The sequence below is a fragment of the Diabrotica undecimpunctata genome, chromosome 4 (assembly GCF_040954645.1).
Source record: "Diabrotica undecimpunctata isolate CICGRU chromosome 4, icDiaUnde3, whole genome shotgun sequence".
NCBI lineage: Eukaryota > Metazoa > Arthropoda > Insecta > Coleoptera > Chrysomelidae > Diabrotica > Diabrotica undecimpunctata.
In genome coordinates, this window is record NC_092806.1 from 12,771,593 (window position 1) to 12,796,270 (window position 24,678).

The 24,678-nt window shown below is 34.0% G+C and overlaps 1 protein-coding gene across 1 annotated transcript; it reads right to left on the reverse strand.

Annotated features, from left to right (window-relative positions):
- Positions 1–111: 111 nt before the first annotated feature.
- Positions 112–22,873, reverse strand: LOC140439171 (heat shock 70 kDa protein cognate 2-like). The gene is made up of 6 exons (XM_072528909.1): positions 22,766–22,873; positions 16,084–16,264; positions 3,924–4,158; positions 1,828–2,106; positions 800–1,767; positions 112–434 (listed from the first exon to the last, which is right to left on the reverse strand). Exons 2-6 carry the CDS (start codon positions 16,255–16,257, stop codon positions 186–188), a joined length of 1,905 nt encoding a protein of 634 aa, XP_072385010.1. The 5' UTR covers positions 16,258–16,264; positions 22,766–22,873; the 3' UTR covers positions 112–185.
- Between the last annotated feature and the right edge of the window lie 1,805 nt (positions 22,874–24,678).

A 24,678-nucleotide genomic window follows, 5' to 3' on the forward strand; every position in this document is an offset into this window, starting at 1 on the left:
GTATGTGTTTCTTTATACATTTCCTTAAATTGCTGTCTATTCTCATTTAATGCTGTAATTATGGTAAATATATTACACAAAATTTGTATTATATCCTAAGATAAAAATGACTCCAAAATTATCATTTAATAAAATAAAGTTAGATATAAATATACAACAAACATTGAACAATCCACAGATTTGTTTTAATCAACCTCTTCAACTTTTGGTCCACCTTGTCCTCCTTGGCCCGCTTGTCCCCCTTGTTGGCCACCTTGATGAAGTTTCATCATGATTGGAGAACACTCTTGCTGCAGTTCTTTCATCTTGTGTTCGAATTCATCCTTTTCAGCGAGTTGATTGGCGTCCAGCCATGCGAGAACTGCAGAACACTTGTCTTGGACCAATTTTTTATCTTCAGCCGTTAGCTTATCGGCAGGAGCATCTTCAACGGCCTAAAATAAAAGCAATAATATTAGACTATGAAATATTCAGCAAATGGATCATATAAGGATTTATTAATTTGCTGCAACATCTAGAGAAACCGTATTTCTAATAAAATCTTAATAACCATTCGATCTTGATGAAATTTTCATAGCCTATAGGAAATACTCCTAAAAGTTTTGATGTTTGACAGTAAAGTTTATGATAAAAATCCCAAAATCCTCAGTAAAAAGATAAGAGATAAAATGTTGCTTCAATGTAAGTGGTATTATAATAGCCCCATTTATATTATTTAGTCTTCTATACTTAATTTTTATTTTATTTGGTGTTACATGTAAACTTAAAAAGAAGCTGCGAGGTATGTTATTTTCCTTACCTGTTTGGCACTAAAAATGTATCCTTCCAGCTGATTCCTAGCAATAATCCTTTCACGTTGTTGCTCATCTTCGGCGGCATATTTTTCTGCATCAGAAAGCATTTTGTCGATCTCAGCTTTAGACAACCTTCCTTTGTCGTTGGTAATGGTTATCTTCTCCGACTTTCCAGTACTACTGTCTCTTGCAGACACGTTCAAGATACCATTGGCGTCTAAATCAAAAGTGACCTCTATTTTTGGAATACCTCGTGGAGCTGGTGGAATACCCGTTAGGTTGAATGTTCCCAAAAGATTATTGTCTTTTGTCATAGCTCTTTCTCCTTCAAAGACTTGAATGGTGACAGCGTTTTGATTGTCGGCGTAAGTAGTGAATGTTTGTTGTTGCTTGCAAGGGATTCTAGAATTGCGTTCGACAATTTTGGTCATTACACCTCCAGCGGTTTCGATTCCAAGAGACAGCGGAGCGACATCTACGAGAAGTACATCCTGAATTTGGGAGCTAGTATCTCCACTGAGGATAGCTGCTTGTACAGCAGCACCATAAGCTACAGCTTCATCAGGATTGATGCTAAGATTTAGAGCTTTTCCACAAAAAAAGTCTTGCAGCATTTTCTGAATCTTGGGAATTCTAGTAGAACCACCAACCAGAACAACATCATGGATTGCTCCTTTGTCTAATTTAGCATCCGTTAAAGATTTCTCAACTGGTTGAAGAGTAGATCTGAATAAGTCCATACAAAGTTCTTCGAATCTTGCTCTTGTAACTTTAGAGTAAAAGTCTACTCCTTCGTGTAGAGCGTCAATTTCAATACTAGCTTCAGTACTGGAGGACAGTGTTCTCTTAGCCCTCTCGCAAGCCGTTCTTAAGCGTCTCAGAGCTCTAGTATTATTACTTAGGTCTTTCTTGTGTTTTCTTTTAAATTCCTCTACGAAATGGTTAACTAACCTATTATCAAAGTCCTCCCCACCTACAAAAAAAAACGTAAACACTAGAAGAAATGTTTTCTATAATAATATATATCTCGTACCTAAATGCGTATCTCCAGCAGTAGATTTAACTTCAAAGAGGGACCCTTCATCAATAGCCAAGATAGAGACATCAAAGGTGCCACCTCCAAGATCGAAAATAAGAACGTTCTTTTCACCTTTGAGGTTTTTGTCTAGACCATAAGCCAAAGCAGCAGCTGTTGGTTCGTTAATTATTCTTAAAACATTAAGTCCGGCTATCGCACCTGCGTCTTTCGTGGCTTGTCTTTGGGAGTCGTTGAAATACGCTGGTACTGTGACGACGGCATCTGATACTTTTCCTAAAACAGTAGTTTTAAATGTTAGTTGTGATAAAAAAAACTCTGTGAATTGCGTTGGTTGGTTTAAAATCAGTTCTTCTGTAGGCACTCCACAATTGCCACACGCCGTTTTTTTTTGTCTAATAAGTAAACAGCTTGAAAGAAATTTCAAATAAAAAATATTCATTTGTAGCTCAATAGAAAATTTCTATAATATTGTGCTAGATAAAGATTCATAGATATATACGTGTAGGCTTATAATTTACAAACAATCGAGAGAAAAGCTCGTGGCAGAAAAATTTTAATAAAAGGAGGAAAAATTTAGAAAGTTGTAAACTATATGGAGCAAAGATATAGCCAAACAAGTTGCAGGTAGATCCACTGCGGTACGCCGGAGAGTAGTGTGACATTGTAGCATTTAAAATTTTTTTGGATATGTATTGAAATCCTCTCGTATTTACTAAACCGAATTTATTTTTAAATTCGTAATCTCTTCGTTTTCCTTTTTTTGTCATGGAAATGTAGTATAAAGTGACAGTAGCAGTTGAATGTGTAGTATTAAGCAGTTTTACAACAGTTTTTTAAGATGACCAACAGTTTCAGTCTTTAAAGGAGACCAGTTTTCGAGGTTTGTGTTCCAGCCAGTGCTGGCTTCCACCCTCATCTTCTTGTCCCTGGTCGTCATATCAGATCTTAATGTATCCAGTTCCCAACCCTAGACATTGTGCACAGTGAGATTTAGTGAGGTTCAGGTAACTTTTTCTGTGTTTAAATTTTAAAGTCAAGATAGACATTTTTTTTTAAATAATAATTGCTTTTATTATTTAAAAAGATAATTATTTACTTGTAATAATTTTTTATTTGCCACATTTAATAGCCCAATAACATTCGTAACTTTTGTTGCAATTCTCACTTGTAAACGAACAGGACATGTAAGTTTTTCTTTGTTATTTTTATATTTACTTTTGTGACTAATAATATAGTCTTTATGTATTATCTGTATTTTTGTAACTGTTTGTGGTGAGACACAATAAATGTTTAATTTATCTCTCTGAACCATTTTGTTTATTTTAGAAAAATCTCCTAGCCCCTGTTTGCGTTCTTTATTTTAGGAAAGAAGAGCCTTTTTCCTTTATCCAGCAAGATTAGAATTCTTCGAAGCGGCGTCCTTATTTCAAATACCTAGAGGTCTTTCTTGTTGTTTTTATTTGCCCTTTTGTCCAGGAAATGTATGTAAGTAATCATTTGTTTCAAATTTTTTTGTAGTTGCCCCAATCCGACCCATTGCCATTCAACTTATCCATGACCCAGCTCTCCAAACAAACCCTGAGAGCCGTTCGCACAGTATCGTTTATTTTGCTTGCCCTATCTCCACCCCAATAGTTTCTGTCCCCAACTTTCAAACCCCCTATAAGTATACCGTATGTAGTAGGCAAAATATCTATGTTACAACATATCTAGCTTCACTGAGTGATACAGTTACAGTGATACAGATAGGTATCAGCTCAGGTATGTCTCAGACAGGTACGTCTTAGCTTATACGGATAGCCTGCGGTGATCTTAGCCTATGGAAAATTTAATGACATGGTCAGATATATAATGAAACAGATACTGAGTTTAGTCACAGAATGGACTTCAAATTTAGGGCTTAATATAAGCATTCAGAAATCCAAAATCACGAAATTTACCAGAAGAAGGAATTTAGAGGGAAACCTAAATGCTAAAAATCTAAATGTGGAAGATCTTATCGGTAGATCGAAAGAATTTCGGAAAGGACGGTGACTACGTAAAAATTAACAGATATTTGAAATAAATACATGTTCTTTTAAGAAACTTGCCTCCTAAATATGTCTCTGCAATTTCCTTCATCTTGGTGAGAACCATCGAGCTAACTTCCTCTGGTGCGAATGTTTTCACTTCCCCCTTGTACTCAACTTGGATTTTGGGTTTGCCACAGTCACTGACTACATTAAATGTCCAATGTTTCATGTCGGCTTGAATTTTGGGGTCATCAAATTTTCTGCCAATCAATCGTTTGGCATCGAATACTGTGTTTTTAGGGTTCATTGCTACCTAGTAAACAAAAAGTATTGTAAAGCATTAATAAAGTCTTTAAACAAGCAAATTGAAGCAGTTTATTACTTTTTCTTATTTTACGAATATTTATACGGTATTTATTTATTTATTTATTTATATTAACGGTAGAATTACACTACGTTAATAGTAGAAATATTATAAACAATATCAAAAATCCTACTTAATTAGATAAAACGTAATTTATCATTACGCAGAAAATTTTTGTCATTTTTTATAAGAAGTGGAAGTTTTTATATTCATTTGATTGTCGACAAGTAGGTAAACATCGTATCAATAGCAAATGAATTAAGCCATAATTACGGTAATTAAGGTGAATTAAAAACCTATTGTTATTAAAATTTGAAAGTTTTTACTTGCAAAATTAAAACCCCATTGTGAAAAGGTATAAAAGTTTTATATTCACAAATAAATAATTAAACTGTTAAATTTTTCACAGTCCAGGCACTCTTGGATCATAATGTGAGATGGGTGTAGTGGAATATAGAAAAAGGCAATATATTTTCCCAACCAACATCAAGTGAGACATTACTTGTTCAATAAAATCAAGTGCTCTTTACTGAGAATCAAGCAAGAAGTCAAAATGAACAGATTTTATACGTCTAGTTACAGGAAAACAAGAAAAAGTAAAGCTTAGTATAATCATACAACAAATGAAAATCCAAATAATATTCCACTTCAAAAGAAACTGGATGAAGAAAAACAACAGCAAAATGAAGGTATAGAATATCATGTATAGAAATGCAAAAAAAGGAAGGCAAGCGATTCTCCCAATTAAATACAGCCCTACCTCTACCAATAGAGAAGTAAACTACAAGAGATTCAAACGGCACTTAAACTACCATCAGTCATTCTAACCAAATTGGAAAAATACGACATCCTAGTAAGACGTGTGTCTACAGTGTGCCTAATAGTGTGTCTATTACGAACTATAGAAATGAAATAAAATAAGACAAGAGCAAAAGAAAAACAGTGCATGGCATTTGCTGATGATCTAACGATTTTGGCAAGAACCGCTGAATAGTTAAAAAGAGTGTTGAAGAAAATTATTTAAATAAAGAAGCAAAGTTTAATTACTGATTACATTGTCAGAAAAGGAAGAGCTACACAGAACGAGAATAACGTTTGTGAAAATTCATCGTAAATGAATACCGCAAATATCTACTGCAGAAACAGTTTCCTCTGACGATGAAGATATTTTTGAGCCACTTCGCAAACGGTGCAAACCATTATGAGATAACGATAATGATTAAAAATCTTAATAAAAAACTATATACACCTATTACATTCCCATAAAATAAAAATAATTCAGTTTTAAATACAAGTTTTTTCAATCTTTTGTATGAATCTCTTTCTTATAGTCGAAGTAATTTATCATGCAGCATTTTTGTTTTAATTTCTGCAAACTTTTTTGTGTTTTGAATAAAATCCTTTATAAAAAGGTATATAAAAAACCCAGTTGGGCTATGTTAAATTGGCAAAACGTTTTCGGAATAAGTATTCCATCATCAGTACCAAGTTAATACATGGATGTAGCCACTAAATATGGGGTTACAAACCCTTTAAAAATTGCTAATTGAAATTTAGTTTACATAATGTCTGTTTTACAATTTAGATGGTAAAGTTACCGTTGGATTGGTAACATGGTGACATATGACTCTGCAGAGTCATATGTCACCATGTTACCAATCCAACGGTAACTTTACCATCTAAATTGTAAAACAGACATTATGTAAACTAAATTTCAATTAGCAATTTTTAAAGGGTTTGTAACCCCATATTTAGTGGCTACATCCATGTATTAACTTGGTACTGATGATGGAATACTTATTCCGAAAACGTTTTGCCAATTTAACATAGCCCAACTGGGTTTTTTATATACCTTTTTATAAAGGATTTTATTCAAAATTTTTAATATATGGTATACAGCCAAACACAGGAACTTAGTTTCCTTGTGGATTTTTTGTGTTTGTCTTGGTTTTATGTAATTTTATAAGGCTGCGGAACGTATCTCTACTATTTCAAGGCAAGTAGTATCTTTTTTATGCGATTTTTTTTATATGCGCTTTTCTGTGGAATGTATCTACCGCATAAAACGAGACCTTACTGTATATGATAAAAGGTATAGTTTTAAAAGGGTGGTCAATTTTGAATACCTGGGTATAGTATTCGATGAAAATGGAAAAGAGAAATGGAAAGTCGATGCCAGAATAGCAAAAGGGGATAAAAAATTAGGTAGTTTAAGGTCCCAAATGAATTCAAAATACGTTGCTAGACAAAGAAAACTTCGAATATATAAAACAGTAATTAGATCGACAGTAACATATGTCTGCGAGGCATGTACATTCAATAAGAAGGAAGGCTTTCATTCTGGAAAGATGGGAAAGAAAATTATTGAGACGCGTATTCGGAGGAAGAAACAACGAAGAACCAACAACAAATTAACGGCTTTCTACAAATATGCTATCATCACCAGGTTCATCAAGTCGCAAAGGATATGCACAGAACACCTTTTTTTTATAGAGGAGGCCTGGAATCTTCAAAAGACATCTCAGTCTAGGATTCGTTCTTCGCACTCCCGGCGATAGTTCCCGAGGTACTTTAAAATGCTCTCTAGTCGTCAAGTCTACAGCAAACGCCTGTCTACTAAACCAGACCCCCCTCTGTCATCCAGCGATCCGGAAGCATAATCGCCGCTGTAAGGTTGGCGCCACTTCCGAAGCACTACCTTCATTCATCCACAGACCGTCAGCAAGGAGACTTCCTGTCTCGTTACAGGTAGCGCGTGGAAGACCCTAGTACAGCATCACTCCCAGACGGGTATTTCCTCCTTCCCCACAGTCTGACTCTCACAGTGTAACTCACACAGTCTAACCCATACAGGCTGACTCACTTTTGTACCTTCAACTTCCAGCATCTTTCCCTTTTACCTTTGCCATTGGTCCAGCTGTCTCACTGCACGGATATAGTTGTGCACACTAGTCCAACCTGCTTTATTTTCAATCATTCTTTCAATCATTTCTCTCACTGTAACAAAATCCACACCCGTCTCTGTTTCCAATCTGTTTCTTTCTACTATACATCTGTTGCACTCTATCATCGTATGTGTTATAGTGTCCGAGTGTCCACAGTATAGGCATTTATCTGTGTCGGCCTTTCCGAACCTAAAGAGGTAGGTCCGAAAACACTCATGTCCTGTGAGCACTTTCATTAAGAAATAATCCAATCGCCTGTGGTTACAGTCCTCCCAATCTCTTACGTTCGGGATCAGCATCATTAATTACTGTGCCACATCCTCCGTATTGTTCCATTCTTCTTGCCATCTTTCAATTGACCTTTCCCTTTTCTGTCTTCTGTCGGCCATAGTAAGGTTTGGGTCTCTTCTCTCATAGAACTCTTTTCTTTCCACCGCCAAAACATGCAACGAAACACATCCAGTGATAGTTTACAAGACTGACACAGACATAGTCCTGTAGGCGCATGCCACCTGCATCAGACTTGTTTTGTTCACTCCTGTCATGAGCCTCCTATAGGCCGTTATCTCTACCGCCCCTCTCCAGACTGGTACCACGTAGAGGACGATCAACTGTACAACACCGTGTAAGGCCCTTCTCCTTTCAGATTTGGGCATCACCCTCCCCAACGCAGCCGCCCTATTTGCAGCCCTCCGGGTCTGCTCCCGCACGTGCTTCCATCATTTTCCATTCTGGTGCAACGTCACTCCTAGGTACTTTACGTGTTTCTTGAGTGTTAGACATGCCCCCGCACATTGTAATTTCACACTTTGACTGTTCCTTTTCCCCTTCAGAATGATGGCTTTGGTTTTCTCTGCGGCAAATTTCAGTCCGTGCTGCGTCATCCATTTCTTTACGATGCCGCCTGCGTTCCGAACCCGGTATTTGAGATCTGGCTCATCCCGGGCCACTACCAGTACAGCGAGGTCATCTGCGAATGCGAAGGGGGTTATACCCTCTCCGTATTCACAGTTCATAACCCCGTCATATGACAGGTTCCATAGCGTCTGGCCCAAGACAGATCCCTGGGGGACTTAGCCGTCACGATGACGATCGTGTCCTTCTCTGCCGTCCGGAAAGAGCTCTCGTGTTACCTTAAGCTTTTTGTCCATAGGCATTTCGTAAGGAAAATACGCATGAAATATCTTTATGGCAATCCTGTATCCCTGACCCAAATGTCCTTATCCAGCTTTTCACACAGCTCTTTCCAGTGCCTTTTTTTTTCTGTACGGATTTTCCTGTAAAATCTCCTCTTCCTTGCGCGGTACTCTTTCTCGATCTCTACTATGGCCTCAGGGTTGATCCCTGCTCTACTTTGAAGCACGTGAAGGTTAAAGTACGAAACAGAATTGAATGGAGAAATATTGTTCATCGGGTAATTCAGAGCAGTTAAGCACTTTATATATACTTAAGTTTGAGTTTTAATTAAAATAATTGTAATTAGTTAATCTTATTAAAGGATATCAGGATATCAGGATAAAAATGCTTTTATCCTTAAAAGCGCTTGTTATAACCGATGAGGGATAACAAACTACTTCGAAGTCACTCGCCAAACTAATGCTCTTTGGCGTGTAATTTGAATGTGTAAAAATGAACGTATCACTTTACAAACACTTTTAGAAATTACTGTCGCAATGACTATTCCATTTCATAGAATAGTTCTAGAGCAATTTATACACCTGTTAACGATTTAAACATACGTTGGAACAGTCATTGATTTTTGTAATACTCATCTGGCAGCGTTCCAACTGTTTGAAAAATTGAATTTGATACTGAGAACCGACTATATTTAACTGATTTATTTTTTGAAGCGGGTCAACTGCCTTCATAAATAACAAACACGAGAAGGATTTATTTACATTTTAACGCGTATTAAAATCATAAAACGCTGTTTATGTCACAGTTTTAGCATAAATTTATTAAAAAAATAAACGTTTTTATCTCTATACAATTGATTATTTATATTATGAAACAAAAAAGTTTCTGATTTTATCATTCCGGCACAATATGGTACCAAAGTGCATAATGAAAATTAATAATTTTTATAATGGCATTAACATTAACTTTTATTTTCTCCTATTTCCAATTACTATGTTTGTTATAAATGTGGTCCCATATCAAACTTTTTCAAATTAAGTGTTTTTATTTACAAAATTATATTTATTGTTTATGTTTTTATTGGCATAATTACTATAACCTTTTTTTGATCTATAAGACAGCACCCTAATATGGGCTTTTTATAATTTCAGCGTTAAATTTACTTTGTATCGTTTGACCTGAAGATGCTTTGCAAAGTGTAGAAAGCAAAACCGGTCGTTTTGGTAGTAAAATTAAATTGATTGTAAGTCTAATTTTATTTCTTTTACTTATTTAAGAATAGATGCCTTTGAGATGTATATGTACAGACGAAGCTGAGAATTCCATAGGTGTAAAGAGTTACTGAAAGTTTGCCGAACGCTGCCCATCCCATTCTTACTCGTCTCGATATTCCGGCTGTTTGATTTTCTCTGTTAGCTCTGATTGCTTGTCCTAGATAGATATACTTATTTACCTGTTCTATTTTTTCTGTTTGTATTTTTATTGCCTCTTGGTCTTCCGTGTTTGTCATTACTTTTGTTTTGTTGAAGTTAATTTTTAGGCCTTTTTGCGGTGATTTTTCATGAAGTTCATTCAGCATTAATTCTAGTTCTTGTCGTTCCGAGAAGATCAGGAGTATATCATCCGCATATCTAAGGTGATTTAGGTACTTTCCGTTAATACATATTCCTCTGTTTTCCCAATCTGTTGATTTTATTATATCTTCGAGGGTCAAGGTAAACAGTTTAGGTGAAATTATATCGCCTTGTCGGACTCTTCGTTTAACTTTTATATTATCCGTTATTAATTTGTCGTCCAGAATTACGGTCTTGGTTGCGTTTTGGTAAATATCATGTATCAATTGTCGGTATCTTGAATCTATGCTACTATTGACCAGAGCTTCTTCCAACGCCCAGTGTTCAATGCTGTCGAAAGCCTTTTCATAATCTACGAATGCTAAGTACAGCGGAAGGTTGTATTCATTGGTTTTCTCAATTAAGATTTTAAGCGCATGTAGATGGTCGATTGTGCTGTATCCTTTCCTAAATCCGGCCTGTTCCACTGGTTGGTAGTTATCAAGTTTATAGGTTAGTCGGTTGTTTATTATTCTTGTGAAGGTTTTATAGGTTACTAATCAAACAATCCCTCTATACTTACGAAGCAAGGTATATAACTCCTGTATAATACCGGTGCTCACCTACGGAGCACAGACATGGACATTTACACAGGCCAATTTGGATAGAATAAGGAAGGCACAAAGAGCGATGGAGAGACAAATGTTGGGTATATCACTTAAAGATAGAAAACGTAACCAGTGGATCAGAACCAGAACAAAGACAGTAGACGCGATAGAATAAGCAGCAAAACTGAAATGGAAATGGGCTGGATACAATGAACGTCTCCAAGACGGACGATGGAACAATGCCATCGGAAAGTGGCGTCCATACAATGCAAAGAGATCAAGAGGCAGACCACAGATGATGTGGAAAGATGACATCAGGAAACAAGGAGGTCCCACATGGCAGAGAACAGCTCAAGATATGGAAAGATGGAGAGAACTGGGGGAGACCTTATATCCAACAATGGAAGGATAGAGAATAGGTTCAAAAAAAAAAAAGAGTTACTAATGTTGAGGTACTTCGTCGCATGTGTAAACAAAAATAATTACTAAGAACAGTCAAAGAGAGGAAAATGCAATACTTGGGTCATGTGTTGAGACGCGAAAGATACGAATTACTTCAAGTTATACTGGAAGAAAAAGTACAGGGCAAAAGGTTTCCAGTAGGAAAACGCCAGTAGTCGTGACTGAAAGATCTGAGGAGATGGTTCAACCGCTCATCCGCAGAAATTTTTCGCGCAGCAGTTTGCAAAACTACAATTGCCATTTGGTTTGCCAACGTTCGAAAGGAGACGGCGCCATGAGAAGAAGAGAAACTAGCCACGAAATTAACCTAAACCTAAATGTGCGAAAGGGAAAAAGGACGGAGATGGAAAAAATAAACTCAATTAACACCGCTAAGGAATGGGCACACCCGTTAAAGTGTTAAATATCTTGTACATGGGCCCGATTCTTATCAGACATTAAAAAATGTCTTATTAATCCAGAAGCCAAAAACTTCTACAATAGCTTGAAATGGAATGGTCACACAAGCAATCAAGATGCCAATACTTGAACTTCGTAAACTACAATGATGACTAAAGCAACACTATTTTAATGTACTAATCATTTAATTAGTTGTAGTTGGGTTGCAGAATCTTAAAAGAAAAATAGACGAACGATTTACTGAGGAATTGGACGAAAACACTTTAGATGAGACTAAGAATAACATATAAATTCGATAGGCAAAAAATACTATCCTGTCACCAAAAATGTGTTTATGTATATAAACAAGATTATAATAAATTAAAATTTGATATTACTTTAGGTTTGCGTGATATATGTTATTATTTTTAAAGATTCAGAAAGAAAAACTTTGTTTTCGCTCTCCTGAAAAATTTTGCAAAATTGATTAAGACCGTTTTTCCTCCCGGTTCTTTATTTTTATTCAGCATTGGTCGTAAATATCACTTCTTAAATTTTTAATTTGATAAATTTACAATTTTTTAAAATACGAGCAAAATCTACATTTAAATAAAAAGATAAAGATCGGCTGCAATCAATTAAACTCTACCATAAACGGTCTAATAGTTATGCATAATTTTCAATTTACTCTTACATAAGAACATATGTTAAACATATCACCTTCGGCTGATGCTGTTCGTAAGATTTTTGCCATATCGGGAATACCGGTATTCGACATTCGGTCGCCTTTTACACAATTATTGTACCAAATACGAACTTATTGCAAGTGTTTCTTAATTCAGCAGCTATTTATTCAAAATTGAAGTTACAGAAACCGATTTCGAATTGTACAAGAATAAAAAAAACATGTGAAGATAAATGAGTGAAATTAATTTGTCATATCCACAAGGAAACTAAGTTCCTGTAGCGGGCTGTGTACCATGTATCACAAAAAATTTATTAAAATCCTTTATAAAAGGTATATAATTAAAAAAAAACCAATCGGGCTGTATCATAGAGACAAAAAGTTTTCAGAATCCATATTCCATCATCAGTGCACTAGGTATACATGTTTTGCCAGTATATATTAGGGTAAAAACCCGTTAAAAGGTGTAGATTAAAATTATGTTTACATTATTTGATCTTATATATTAAGATGTTAAAGTTACCAATGGATTTGATAACATGGCAACGTACGACTTTACATGAAGTTGCTGGTCCTGAGGACACTTTGTCTCCGGGATGTCCAGCGAGTCCAAAGAACTAATGAGAACATTTACGCAACTGACCCTTTTAGCCAAGTAACGGATGATTGTGGAGCAACCCTATTTCAACAGCTAAGTCAAGCTATAAAGGCAAAGTGGATCGAAACTCTGGAAAAAATGGGCATGGTACATAGCCGCCAAATAGCCTTGTTAAAAAAGTTAGTGATTTTATATATATATATATATATATATATATATATATATATATATATATTTATATATATATATATATATATATATATATATATCGGTATTTAGGCGCCTCGCCCTTCCAGTAGGGATCTATGGAGGAGTATCATCGAGCCGCAAGCACTTATCTCTTGCTGTACTGCTCCACCATAGTGATTAATTAGTGATTCTAAGGAACATAAATCACGTTGCAAGTTTACAGCAAACCAAGTCGGTAAGTAACTCCTTGTAAAAGGGAGAACTAAGAACCCATATAAAGACCCAAAAACCAAATCTAGAGACTGAATCAAGAGACCAACCACCTAGGAACTCCATTTACACTAAAAGAACTCCACGATGTTGTTAACAGGCTAAAAAAGGGGGAAAAGCTGCAGGTGTGAATGATATATGCAGTGAATAAATAAAGCATGTAGGCCAAGGAACAAAAAATGGATATTGCACCTCTATAGCACGTGCTGTAAAGCCTGTGAAATTACATAATTATGGAGAAAATCTAAAATAACGGTCTTGTTTAAACCAGGGAAAGACCTAGAAAATCCCAGATTGCTTATGCCATATATCAGCCGAGTGCATTTAAATTACCTCAAGGATCCTACTGTAGTTCCCAATATCTCCGACCGTTACCTCAAAATGGGAGCGTTCGTTAGCTCAGCGAAATGCATCTTGGTTCAAAAACTGTCCACTTGGATTCAACATCGTATCTAAGTGGACAAAGATGTCAGCTGAAAAAATTAGAATAGACACAAAAAAACATAAAATAACAAACCATTCTCATCGATCATCAGCTGTGTCAGCCTTGTTCAAGCAAGGTGTTTCTGAACAGGAGTTAATTAAATTAACGGGTCACTCAAATGCAAGCTCTCTAAAATCATATCTGCAGCTGGATTCCAGTTACCACTAGAAGTTAATCAAAAACCTCAGAACAACAAATAAAGCTGGACCTTCGAGTTTCCAAATGCTACAGGTCAATAATACACAAAATCATGCTTTGGTAGAAAAGAATGGGCAAACTACAACAGCTGATAATAATTGTATATTTATTATTGTTAACAAATAAATAAAGATTATGTTTCGTTGATCTATCTATCTATCTAATTAGCCTCCTTCGGTCCATCTCTAGACATTCCTTTTCCATTCTTCTCTGCCTGTCGCTATAGTCATCCACCTAGAGCCCACGTGCTTCTTGATATCATCTGCCCATCACATTTGGGGCCTTTCTCTGCTTCGTTTATATTCCCACGGTCTCCAACTTATAAGAATTTTGTTCCATCGGTCTTGTTTTTGTCTTATATTGTGTCCTGCAAATCTCCATTTCAATTTTGCAACTTCTTGTCTAACATCCATCACTTTTGTTTTCTCTCTTATCCACTCGTTTCGCTTTTTATCCATTAATCTTATGTGCAACATTTGTCTTTCCATTGCTCTTTGGGTTTTTATGATTTTGTCCATGTTTGCTATTGTAAATGTCCACGTTTGGGAATCATAAGTGAAAACAGGGAGTACGCATTGAATGTATACTTTGGTCTTAAGATGCTGTGGATATCTTTTGTTTTTAAGAATGTAGCTTAGTTTGCCAAATGCCGCCCATGCCAGTCTAACTCGTCTTTTTACCTCTGCTGTTGGGTTTTCTTTGTTAAGTTTTATAATTTGACCCAGATATATATATTGTTCTGAAGCTATTTTCTTGTGGCATTTTAAATTAATTACTATTTAACTGGGAATAAGCCACAATTAAAGGTTAAAATACGTTTATTGACGTTTCAATTTCCACTTCGGAAATCGTTCTCAAAATACAAAGAACTTCGTAAAAAAATCGTTCTCAAAATTTTGTATTTTGAGAACGATTTCCGAAGTGGAAATTGAAACGTCAATAAACGTATTTTAACCTTTAATTGTGGCTTATTCCCAGTTAAATAGTAATTAATCCAGATATATATAATCCTGAACTTGTTCTATTTCATCTTGTCCGATCCTCATTGTGATGTCTTTATCTGTATTTGTTATGATTTTGGTCTTGCTGTAATTCATATTAAGACCTATCTTTCCAGCTTCTATGTCCAGTTCTTTCATCATTTCAAATAATTCTTCTTTTTTATCGGTTATCAATGCAATGTCATCAGCGTACCTTAGATGGTTCAAGCGTTGTCCACAAATTTTTATACCTTTTTCTTCCCATTCTAATCTGTTAAAAATATCTTCAAGAGCTTGATTGAAAAGTTTCGGTGATATTGTGTCACCCTCTCTCACGCCTCTATTTATTTGTATTGATTTTGTTCCTTCATATACTTTAATTATTGTTTTGGCTATATATATATATATATATATATATATATATATATATATATATATATATATATATATATATATATATATATATATATATTGGCTACTAGTTCCGTATATCTGTGGTCAGTTCTGCTGTTAATCAAAGAACTTTTCACTGCCCAATGTTCGACACTGTCGAAATCCTTTTCGAAATCTATGAACGCTATATATAGAGGAATGTGGTATTCATTTGCTCGTTCTATAAGTATTTTCATACTAAGTAAATGGTCACTTGTGCTGAATCTTTTTCTAAAACCAGCTTGTTCTTTCGACTGGTATCCGTCGAATTTTGTCGTCAATCTATTAGTTAAAATTTTTGTTAGGAGTTTATACATTACATTGAGGACTGTTATAGGACGGTAGTTTTTTATATCTGCTTTATCACCTTTCTTGTGTAGGATAATGGTTACGGATTCCTTCCAGTTGTTTTGGATTCATTTTTCTTTTAATATCTTGTTAAAAAGGGAATGTAGAGTATTAATTACCACTTTCTCACCATATTTCAGCATCTCTGCAGTTATTCCATCTTTTCCAGGCGATTTGTTGTTTTTCATTCCTTTCAATGCCTTCTTTATTTCTGATCTCTTTGTTTCGTTGATATGGTGCATTAATTGTCTCGTGAAATATGTAGTCTTGTCGAATATCATTCGAGAGAAAATTATTTACCAACAAAATTTTCTTCTGGTTTTTATACAAGTTTGTTGCCTTTTGGCAATTTTCGCTTATGAAATTTTGACAAAATCACTCGACTGACGTTTCGTGATTTAACTGTTTAACTTTTGTACCAGTCGAAAATATTGCTGGCATAATTTTCTCTCTTATGATATTATATACGAATAAAAAACTTACATAATTCTTAAAATTTTTATTTTAAACGTTTCGTTATAGAAACTTAGTATTTCATAAAATACTTTATCCGTTATATAAAATAAATAAATAAATATTTAACATACATAATAATTATATCACTTACTTGGTTCTTGGCAGCATCCCCTATAAGCCTTTCGCTATCGGTGAAAGCGACATAGCTAGGGGTGGTCCTGTTTCCTTGATCGTTTGCTATAATTTCGACTTTACCATGCTGCCAAACACCAACACAGGAGTAGGTGGTACCAAGGTCGATGCCAATTGCTGCTACCTTACCCATGATTGACCTGAAATAGAAAAGAATTGTAGAATGAATCATTTTGTGCGTAGACGTAGGTAGAGAAATACAATTTTGGCTTGGTCATATTTTAATAATTAGTAACTGCCAGTAATAGGAAAATATTTTAATAAATTATAAGAAAGAAGGGTTAGGGCGAGTTTTTTTAAGCAAATTTTGTTCTGAAGCTATTTTTTGTGGCATCTTATAGTAATTACTGTTTTAATGGGAATAAGCCACAATTGAAGTTTAAAATAAGTTTATTGACGTTTCAATTTTTACTTCGGAAATTGTTCTCAAAATACAATACAATTAATAAATTAAAATTTTTTTTGTTACTTGGTGAAAAATTCTTCTAATAATTTAATTTTATCTGATTCATTTATATTGACAATTCAGTCATATATTATACATTTTAAAGTAGACGACTTTAAAATGATATTGCCAATTTTGCTGAGTTGCCTTCCTGGGACGACTTTATTGTAAGACAGTTCATTCGATTACATAAAGTCAACTTTAACTTGAGAATATCCGTCAGAAAAATCATTGCATGTGATTTTTTTTAAAGACAATCACATGCCATGTTGACAGTAAAATTTTTCTGTTTGTGATTCCATAATAAATCATGAGGAAAAAAACAGGAAAACCCTCATATTACTATCCCGACTTGGTAAGTATTTGGTCTTACATTCAGTTTACTTTTAATAAGTTTTGTTTGTCTCTTTTTACCATTTCTTTATTTTTGGACTATACTTCCATTGACCTCTGTGTTCATTGTTCCATGCGTGTTTACATATTTGGGATCTATCAAATTCTCTATTTTTAATATAAGTTTGATGTTCACTTATTCTAACATTTAATGGTCTTGATGTTTCACCTAAATAAAACTGATCGCATTCACAAGGTATTTTATAAATACAATTCTTTGTTTTTTCTTGTTCATTGTTAGGTTTAGTTTTAGTTAAAATAGATCTCAATGTGTTTGTTGTTTTGAATGTTGTTGAAGTGTTGAATTTATTTCCTATCTTTTTAAGCTTCTGTGATAATCCTTTTATGTATGGTATTGTTATTTTCCTCGTATTATTCCTTGTGTATGCTCTAGGATCTCGTTATTATGTTTTATTGGGTTGATTGTTAAAAATTCCTTATATATATATATATATATATATATATATATATAAAGATAAAGCATAATCATTTTTTAATAAAACAGATGTTAACAAATGTTTCTCCTCTTAGAACGAATTGTCGTTAGAACAAGTATTTTTGGCTCTCTCGTATAAGGATTTAATGATTCCCTTTTTAATATTGATATTGTGATTTGAAATCTGTTGATATTCTATCTCATATCCAGTATCGTTCTCAGAGATTAAATCATCCAGGAAAGGTAGTGTGTTATTATATTCCTTTTCCATGGTAAATGTTATTGTCTCTTCTTTATCGTTTATATCATTCAGGAATGTGTCCAACAACTCTGATCAATATGAGGTTATATTGAGAATACATCATGTACATATCTCCACCATACTGTGGGTTTAAAATTTTGTTTAGAAATATTATTTGTTTTAAAAGCTTCCATAAATATATCGGCTAATAATGGAGCAAAACTAGAGCCCATTGCTAGACCAAAATTTTGTTTATAGAATTCATCATTTAATTGAAATTAGGTAGTATCAATAGCTGATATATTTATTCTTGTTTTAGCTGCCAATGTATCGCCACTCTTTAATTTTATTTTGATTATATTTAAAGTCTTATCTAATGGTAGATTTGTAGATAAACTATTTATGCCAAAACTAACTAAAATATTATTTCAATTAAATTCTATATTCGTTAATTTACTTAAAAAATGTTTTGTGTATTTTTTATAAATGTGTCATTTTTATTTGCAAATGGTAGTATAATGTTATGGCTCACTCCCATTAAAATAGTATTTATTTAGCAAAATTGGAAACTATCACATAAGGGACCTAACCTAACAGAAATATGAGGGGAGCAAAGGAAACCCACCCTATTACTAACTTTTTTGCAGCACAAATATATGACAGGTACAAATACAATTGTCCTTATTGCTCAGCAGCTTTTAAATAACTAAAGGGTATGCCATATTATTTGCACCAGGGGCAAATTTTCTTGCGTTTTTCATAAAAAAAAAACCCAAATCAATGGTTTTTAAGATAAATAAGAACATTTTGAGAAAAAGATAAGAGTTGTTTCTTTAAAAACAGTTGCAAAAACAAATATTTTCTTGCAAGATTAACTTCTAGTTCATCACTAACTGTCGGGGACAGAGCTATGATAATGCGTTTAATATGTATGGTAAATTATAAGCTAATCCAGAATAAAACAACATATTTTTTCTGTCTAACTAAAGATGAGTTTGACAATTTAGAAAAAGAAGCAAAAAAAGTTAAAGACATTGCATATTATACTAATGATAAAAAACTGCAGGAAATACGAAAACTACACTTACCGGCACGAAAAAGAAAGCATTTGCATTTTTAAAATAAAAATTTGAATTCTCTTATAAACTTTTATTATTATAATAATGTGAACAAAACCAAAACAAACTGTTTTAAGTAATTTCTAACAAAAATTTAACTTTTGAACAACGAACTGTTTCAGTAGATAACAATTTAAAAATTAAGAAAAAAAACGTAAGTAAATATTGTAACAAATTGGCGCTCAATTCAGACGCACATCCAGTCTTTATTTATCACGTCAACTGCTGGACATAGGCTTCCCTTAAACTCCTCCATTCTTTGCGGTTTTGTGATCTTTGTTACCAATGCACTTTGTTGACAACTGTTGCAGGTCTGCGACAGCTTAAATTTGCTTCTCTAAGCCTTCGTCTAATTGTTCGTTCACTTACGTTAGAATTTCGGACGTACTGAAGTCGATTTCGGATGTGTACAGCCGTTCGTGGCACGACGATCTCGTAGATTTTGTAAAGGCCGTATGACACTATGCATTTTCTTGTATCATTTCTTATATCGTTTCTGATATAACAAAAAAATGGATAGTGTCATACAAGCGTATAGTTCTTATATCGGAAACGATACAAGAATGTGTGTCCTTGTACAAGAAATGCGCCAATTAATGCGCAAAAACGTAAAACTTCTGTCATAATAGCGGCTGGGGGAGAACTTTGTTATACAATTAGACCAAGCACCAAGCAGACATCAGTGCCCAAAGAGAAAAGTGCCCACCAACAATAACCAAGATTAGAACAGCACTAGTCAAATTGAAAAACAATAAACCACAGGGATTGGATCAAATAGCATCGGAACTACTGAAAGTAGGAGATGTATTACTAAAAACAATACATAACCGCTTTAAAAATTCGTAATGAATTTAAAGATTATTTTATATCTCCAAATAAGAGAGTAGAATTTCAAGAGCATGCCATTCAAACAGATAATTTGTAAAAAAAAACAAATAAATTATTACAACCAAATTATTTACTATTTCTGTCTTCCATTACAGCCTGTTGAATATCTTCAAAAATTGTGGTTTTCAATTTTGTTTTAATATTGGGACATTTTATTTCTTTCATTTTTGAACCACAGTATTTTTAAAAATAATCAGTAGTATCTGGCTTGTGGTCCTCAGGTACTGCAGTTCTATTTTTATATGTGTCAAAATTTCGACCAATCATGTGCCGAATCACATACAATTTCCGGTAAAAGAACTTGCATAGTGTCATACAGAGCACAAATGTGCAAGAAACGATACAAGAAAACATAAATAACTTTTGATATCAGAAACGATATAAGAAATGATACAAAAAAATGCAGAGTGTCATACGGCCTTAAGAGGATGAAGTGATTATCGCGGGCATTAGTTCGTCGTTGGGGACCGGTTCCAGGTCGTTTTATGTAATCTCCGGTTTCCAAAAAACGTGTAAAAGTACGTTGCACAGTACTATTGGATATTTGCTACTTTTGAGCAACATATCGCTTACTTTTTTCATCTTGAAGCAACCCAACAATAGCAGCCGCTGTTTCAGGATTTACAACTTCAACTTCAAATTGTGTTGTGACAATTAATTCTAAATAATAAATATAATAAAGTGATAAAAATAGTGTACCGTTTGTAGAAAATTTCATGGGGGAATACCAAGCCGGCTTCAGAAAACATAGATCTACAATAGATCAGATCTTTACTCTAAGACAGCTGCTTGAAAAATTATGGGAATTCAATAGAACTATCCATAATCTCTTTATAGATTTCCGGAAAGCGTACGACAGCATTAAAAGGGATCAGATGTGGAATGCAATGGCAGAACTTTCAGTTCCAAAATACTTATCCAGCTGGTTAAGTTATGTGTGAATAGATGTAGATCTATAGTGCGGATAGGTAACAAACTTTCAGAATCTTTTGAAATAAGCAGTGGCCTGAAAGAAGGAGATGCGCTGTCAGCTCTCCTCTTTAATATCATTCTGGAGAAAGTAGTAAGAGCAGTACAACTTAAAACAGAATTACTGACAGTAAATGGACCAAAATTACTACTAGCATACGCAGATGATATTGACATTGAGGGAAACACAGTCACCAATGTGAAGGAGACTTTTAATTAATTGGAGGTAGAGGCAAAGAAAACTGGTTTAAATGAAGAAAAAAACCAAATACATGTGCATCAACAGACAAAAGGGACGAGATAGAATAGGGCAAAATGTTACAATAGACCCATATAACTTTAAAAGAGTGAAGAATTTTAAATATCTCGGAGCAAAAATCACTGCAGATAACGATATCGCGAAAGAAATTAAAGGAAGAATTCAGGCAGCAAACAGATGTATGTACAGCCTCCACAATACTATTAAATCTAAAAGCCTAACACGAACATCAAAGATTAGAATATATAAAACGGTGATTAGACCGATGCTCATGTATGGGTGTGAGACGTGGACCCTGACCAAAGAAACTGAAAAAAAACTTGGATGTTTTGAGTGGAAAATCCTAAGAAGAATCTTTGGGCCTTATCACGACATTAATAGCAACCAATACCGAATGAGAACAAATACTGAGGTTAAGCAGATGTATAGAGTGGGCGATATAGTCGAAGAGATTAAATCCTAACGTCTAAGATGGCTGGCCATGTCCATAGACTCCCTAATAACCGCCTTGCCAAGTTAATATGGGAGGAAGCCCCCACAGGAAGAAGACCCTTAGAATGTCCACGAATGCGATGGAGAGACAATATATGGTAAGATCTAAGAACAATGGGACTGCCCACTGACCCAACTATTATGGACGACCGTTCAAGATGGAAGCAAGTTGTGCAGTCAGCCAAAACGCACCCCGGGTTGTAGTGCTACGAGAAGAAGAAGAAGAAAAAGTGTATTCTTTATTTATGATTTTTTACGCATTTTTTTTTTTGGATAAGCACTTAATTTTATTAGAAATTACTTAAAACTGTTTGTTTCGTTTTTGTTTACGTTATTATAATAATAAAAGATTAATTGGAATTAAAAATTTAAGTTTTTGTTTTAAAAATGCAAGTGCTCCGTTTTATTTCAGAACATAAAATAAGATTCAGTGCCAAAAAACATTTTAAAGTTAATATTTTTTTGTTGTATTCGATTTTTTTAAGTATTAACATTAAAAAAGATCTGAGTGATATAAAACTATTAACAATAAATTAAAAACAATCTTTTATGTGATTGTGATAGTGAGTCTTCCATAGAAGAACTAAAATGTTATGAACAAGAATTAAACATAACAGAACTGAGACTAATTTAAGACTTTTATAAGTAAATACAATATTAGGTCGCATTTATCCTTGTGGTCATTTATTCAGGAAAATAATAATAATGTAACATTCCCAAATTTAAACACAATTCTGAGAATTTATTTAATCCTTTCAATAAGAAATGCAAACGGTGAAAGATCATTATCAGTAACGATCAGAAAAAAAATTTTTTTAAGATCCAGATTAAGCCAAAACAAATTAAATATGTTATCATTACTTTATATAGAAAAAGAGTTATTAAATGACTCTATTAATTAAAATTTTGCATAATTAGAAGTGAGAAAAAAAGGCAATCTAACTCATTAAACTGAGAATATTTGTTTAAGCATTATAGCTTGTTTATTATAATATTATAAATTAAGTTTATTTATATTTTGTACATGTATATTATTTTTTCTTGGAATCCGATAATAAAATAGAACTATATACTATAAGCTTTAAAACCAAACTACCAAACGCAAAATATTTGTCATTACTGAAAAATAGGCCGGGAATTACAATGTTGCCTAGGGCCGTGAAGGAACACTAAAAGTATTATCGTATGAAGACACAAAGTGAACAACAGAAATAGCTATCAAAGCATTTAATGGATGCTTACGTCCAGCAGTGAACAAATTTATAAGCTGATTAATGATGCCGATAATCTTTTAAAGAGTTAAGACTCTTCTTTATTATTTTCACATTATGGCATTTAATAAATTCTGTCAAAAATGTAATATTTAAAAGTAAAAACTAACAAATGAAATTTTAACTTACCGGTCGACTCTCCCAAGTTTTTTTTATCACAGTTACGCACACTCTCGAAAACTCTGCAAACCGCGTCTAGCGACTATCGTATATCTGGATATTAAGTATAAAATGTTTGTCTATAATGATTGGCCGAATGCATTGCGTACCAACTCCCACGGTCCTTACGAGTAGGGAAAAGTGGGTTAGCAAAGATCGATCGCATCTTACAACTTACTCTTTTAAATTAGTTTATTGAACTGTTAATTAATTAATACGAAAAGAAGTCAATGCTTGCGTATACCGGTGAAAAAATAAGCTAGTAATTATTTGTTCGTTCAGTCTATGGCAATCTATGTATATTCATAGTTCTAAATTACACCCCAATATAATACAGACTCTGATGTACTAAAATAGAAAGACGAAATGACCTTCTTTTCAAGTCTTCACTTTTTTGTGTATCATGTCTTATAATGCCTTTCACTCTTCTATTGGTGTTGTGTTTCAAAAACTTTAGTAAATATAATAAACCCCAAGTAATCCGACAAATTTGCAGCGGGTTGTCGGACCATCGAATTTGTCGAATTATAGAGTATGGCCTAACTCACTCCATAGCCTGTCAGAAAATATTCAATAATTTTTTTAAAAGCAAAAGGTATATCCAATATAGGATGCACCACTCTCTTCAGCCCATTTCAAACTCAGCTTAAATGTATTTATCGCATCATTCAGTCACTTGCGGATCAATTGCAATTACCTCCTGTTTATCCATTTCTATTATTTGCTCTTTATCTATTCCACAACACCAGATTTTCAATACTCACAAAAGTTATCTGTGTTTCGGCGGCAGCTTGCTTGATTACTTTTGAAGTAACACTGGTTTGTAGATCTGTGTTAATAGTGGTGACAATATGTGACCATAATTTTTTGACGGTTAATAGTTGATAAAAGCAATTTGTTCCAAGATTGACAAAAAGCTAATACCAAATCTGTAATGATGAGTTCTTTTAACATATGGCTGTTTGGCTTTGATACTCTTAGAAGCATAAGTTTGTTTTACATAATACATAAGCATAATTTTCGTTGGCAAACTGAATAATATGCTGATCCATTGGTTGAATCTGTAGACTTCAGTTTGGTGGAAGAAAGATCGCAGTGGTGCATTTATCCTTTGTTGTTACATCTTCTTCAAACAGATGACCGGGAGCGTTATCAAGAAGCATAACACAGTTTGAGGAAAATTATGACCTATTATGTTTTAACTTTTGACATGAAGCATTCATTAACTACTTTTTGAAAAGCTCTTTTTAGATTTTCAACGACCATCACCTATTCTATAATGCATGTGTATACATATCACTACCATCATGCGCGCTGTAGATAGAACAGCGCAACATCAAAAGTATAAAATGCCGTAACCAATACAGCGAACCGAGTCCGATCCAGTCTATATACTGGAAGTTAGGTGCCAAAAACTGGATCCGTGACATATTTCCCATTTATTAAGAGTTTTAAGACTTAGGACTTGTTTTATGTTCTATATATGAATTTAGAGACTTCATGAAGCTAATTTTATTATCCAGAAGACCAGTCCTATATTCACAACTATTCGTGAAATACCTCAGAGCTGGATTTTCTTTTAAAATAGAATACGAAAATTGTAATTCGCGGATGTAAGTAATGTTTTATTCTGGGATGAGTCCAGGTTTTGCTTGAAGTCAACAGAAAGTTGCGAAATAATCTAGAAAAGACAGAATAACCTATCGAGGAGGCTTAGTTATGGTTTGGGCTGGCATAAGTACTAACTTATGAATGGAGGTTTTATAATAAAAGCAAGGTATATAGCAACCATTTTAGATGAGCATGTATACCCTTTACGCCATTTATACGACCTAATTTTATTTTTATGGATGATAATGCGCGTCCTTACGGCACTTAAATCG

Bases quoted from the DNA above. Each gene is read 5' to 3' on its own strand.
- LOC140439171 (XM_072528909.1), bottom strand. From the start codon at position 16,257: ATGGGTAAGGTAGCAGCAATTGGCATCGACCTTGGTACCACCTACTCC. The intron at 4,159-16,083 runs GTAAGTGATATA...TTTGTTTACTAG, and splicing joins GGGATGCTGCCAAGAACCAA to GTAGCAATGAACCCTAAAAA. The intron at 2,107-3,923 runs GCAAGTTTCTTA...CTACTGTTTTAG, and splicing joins TGCAGAGACATATTTAGGAG to GAAAAGTATCAGATGCCGTC.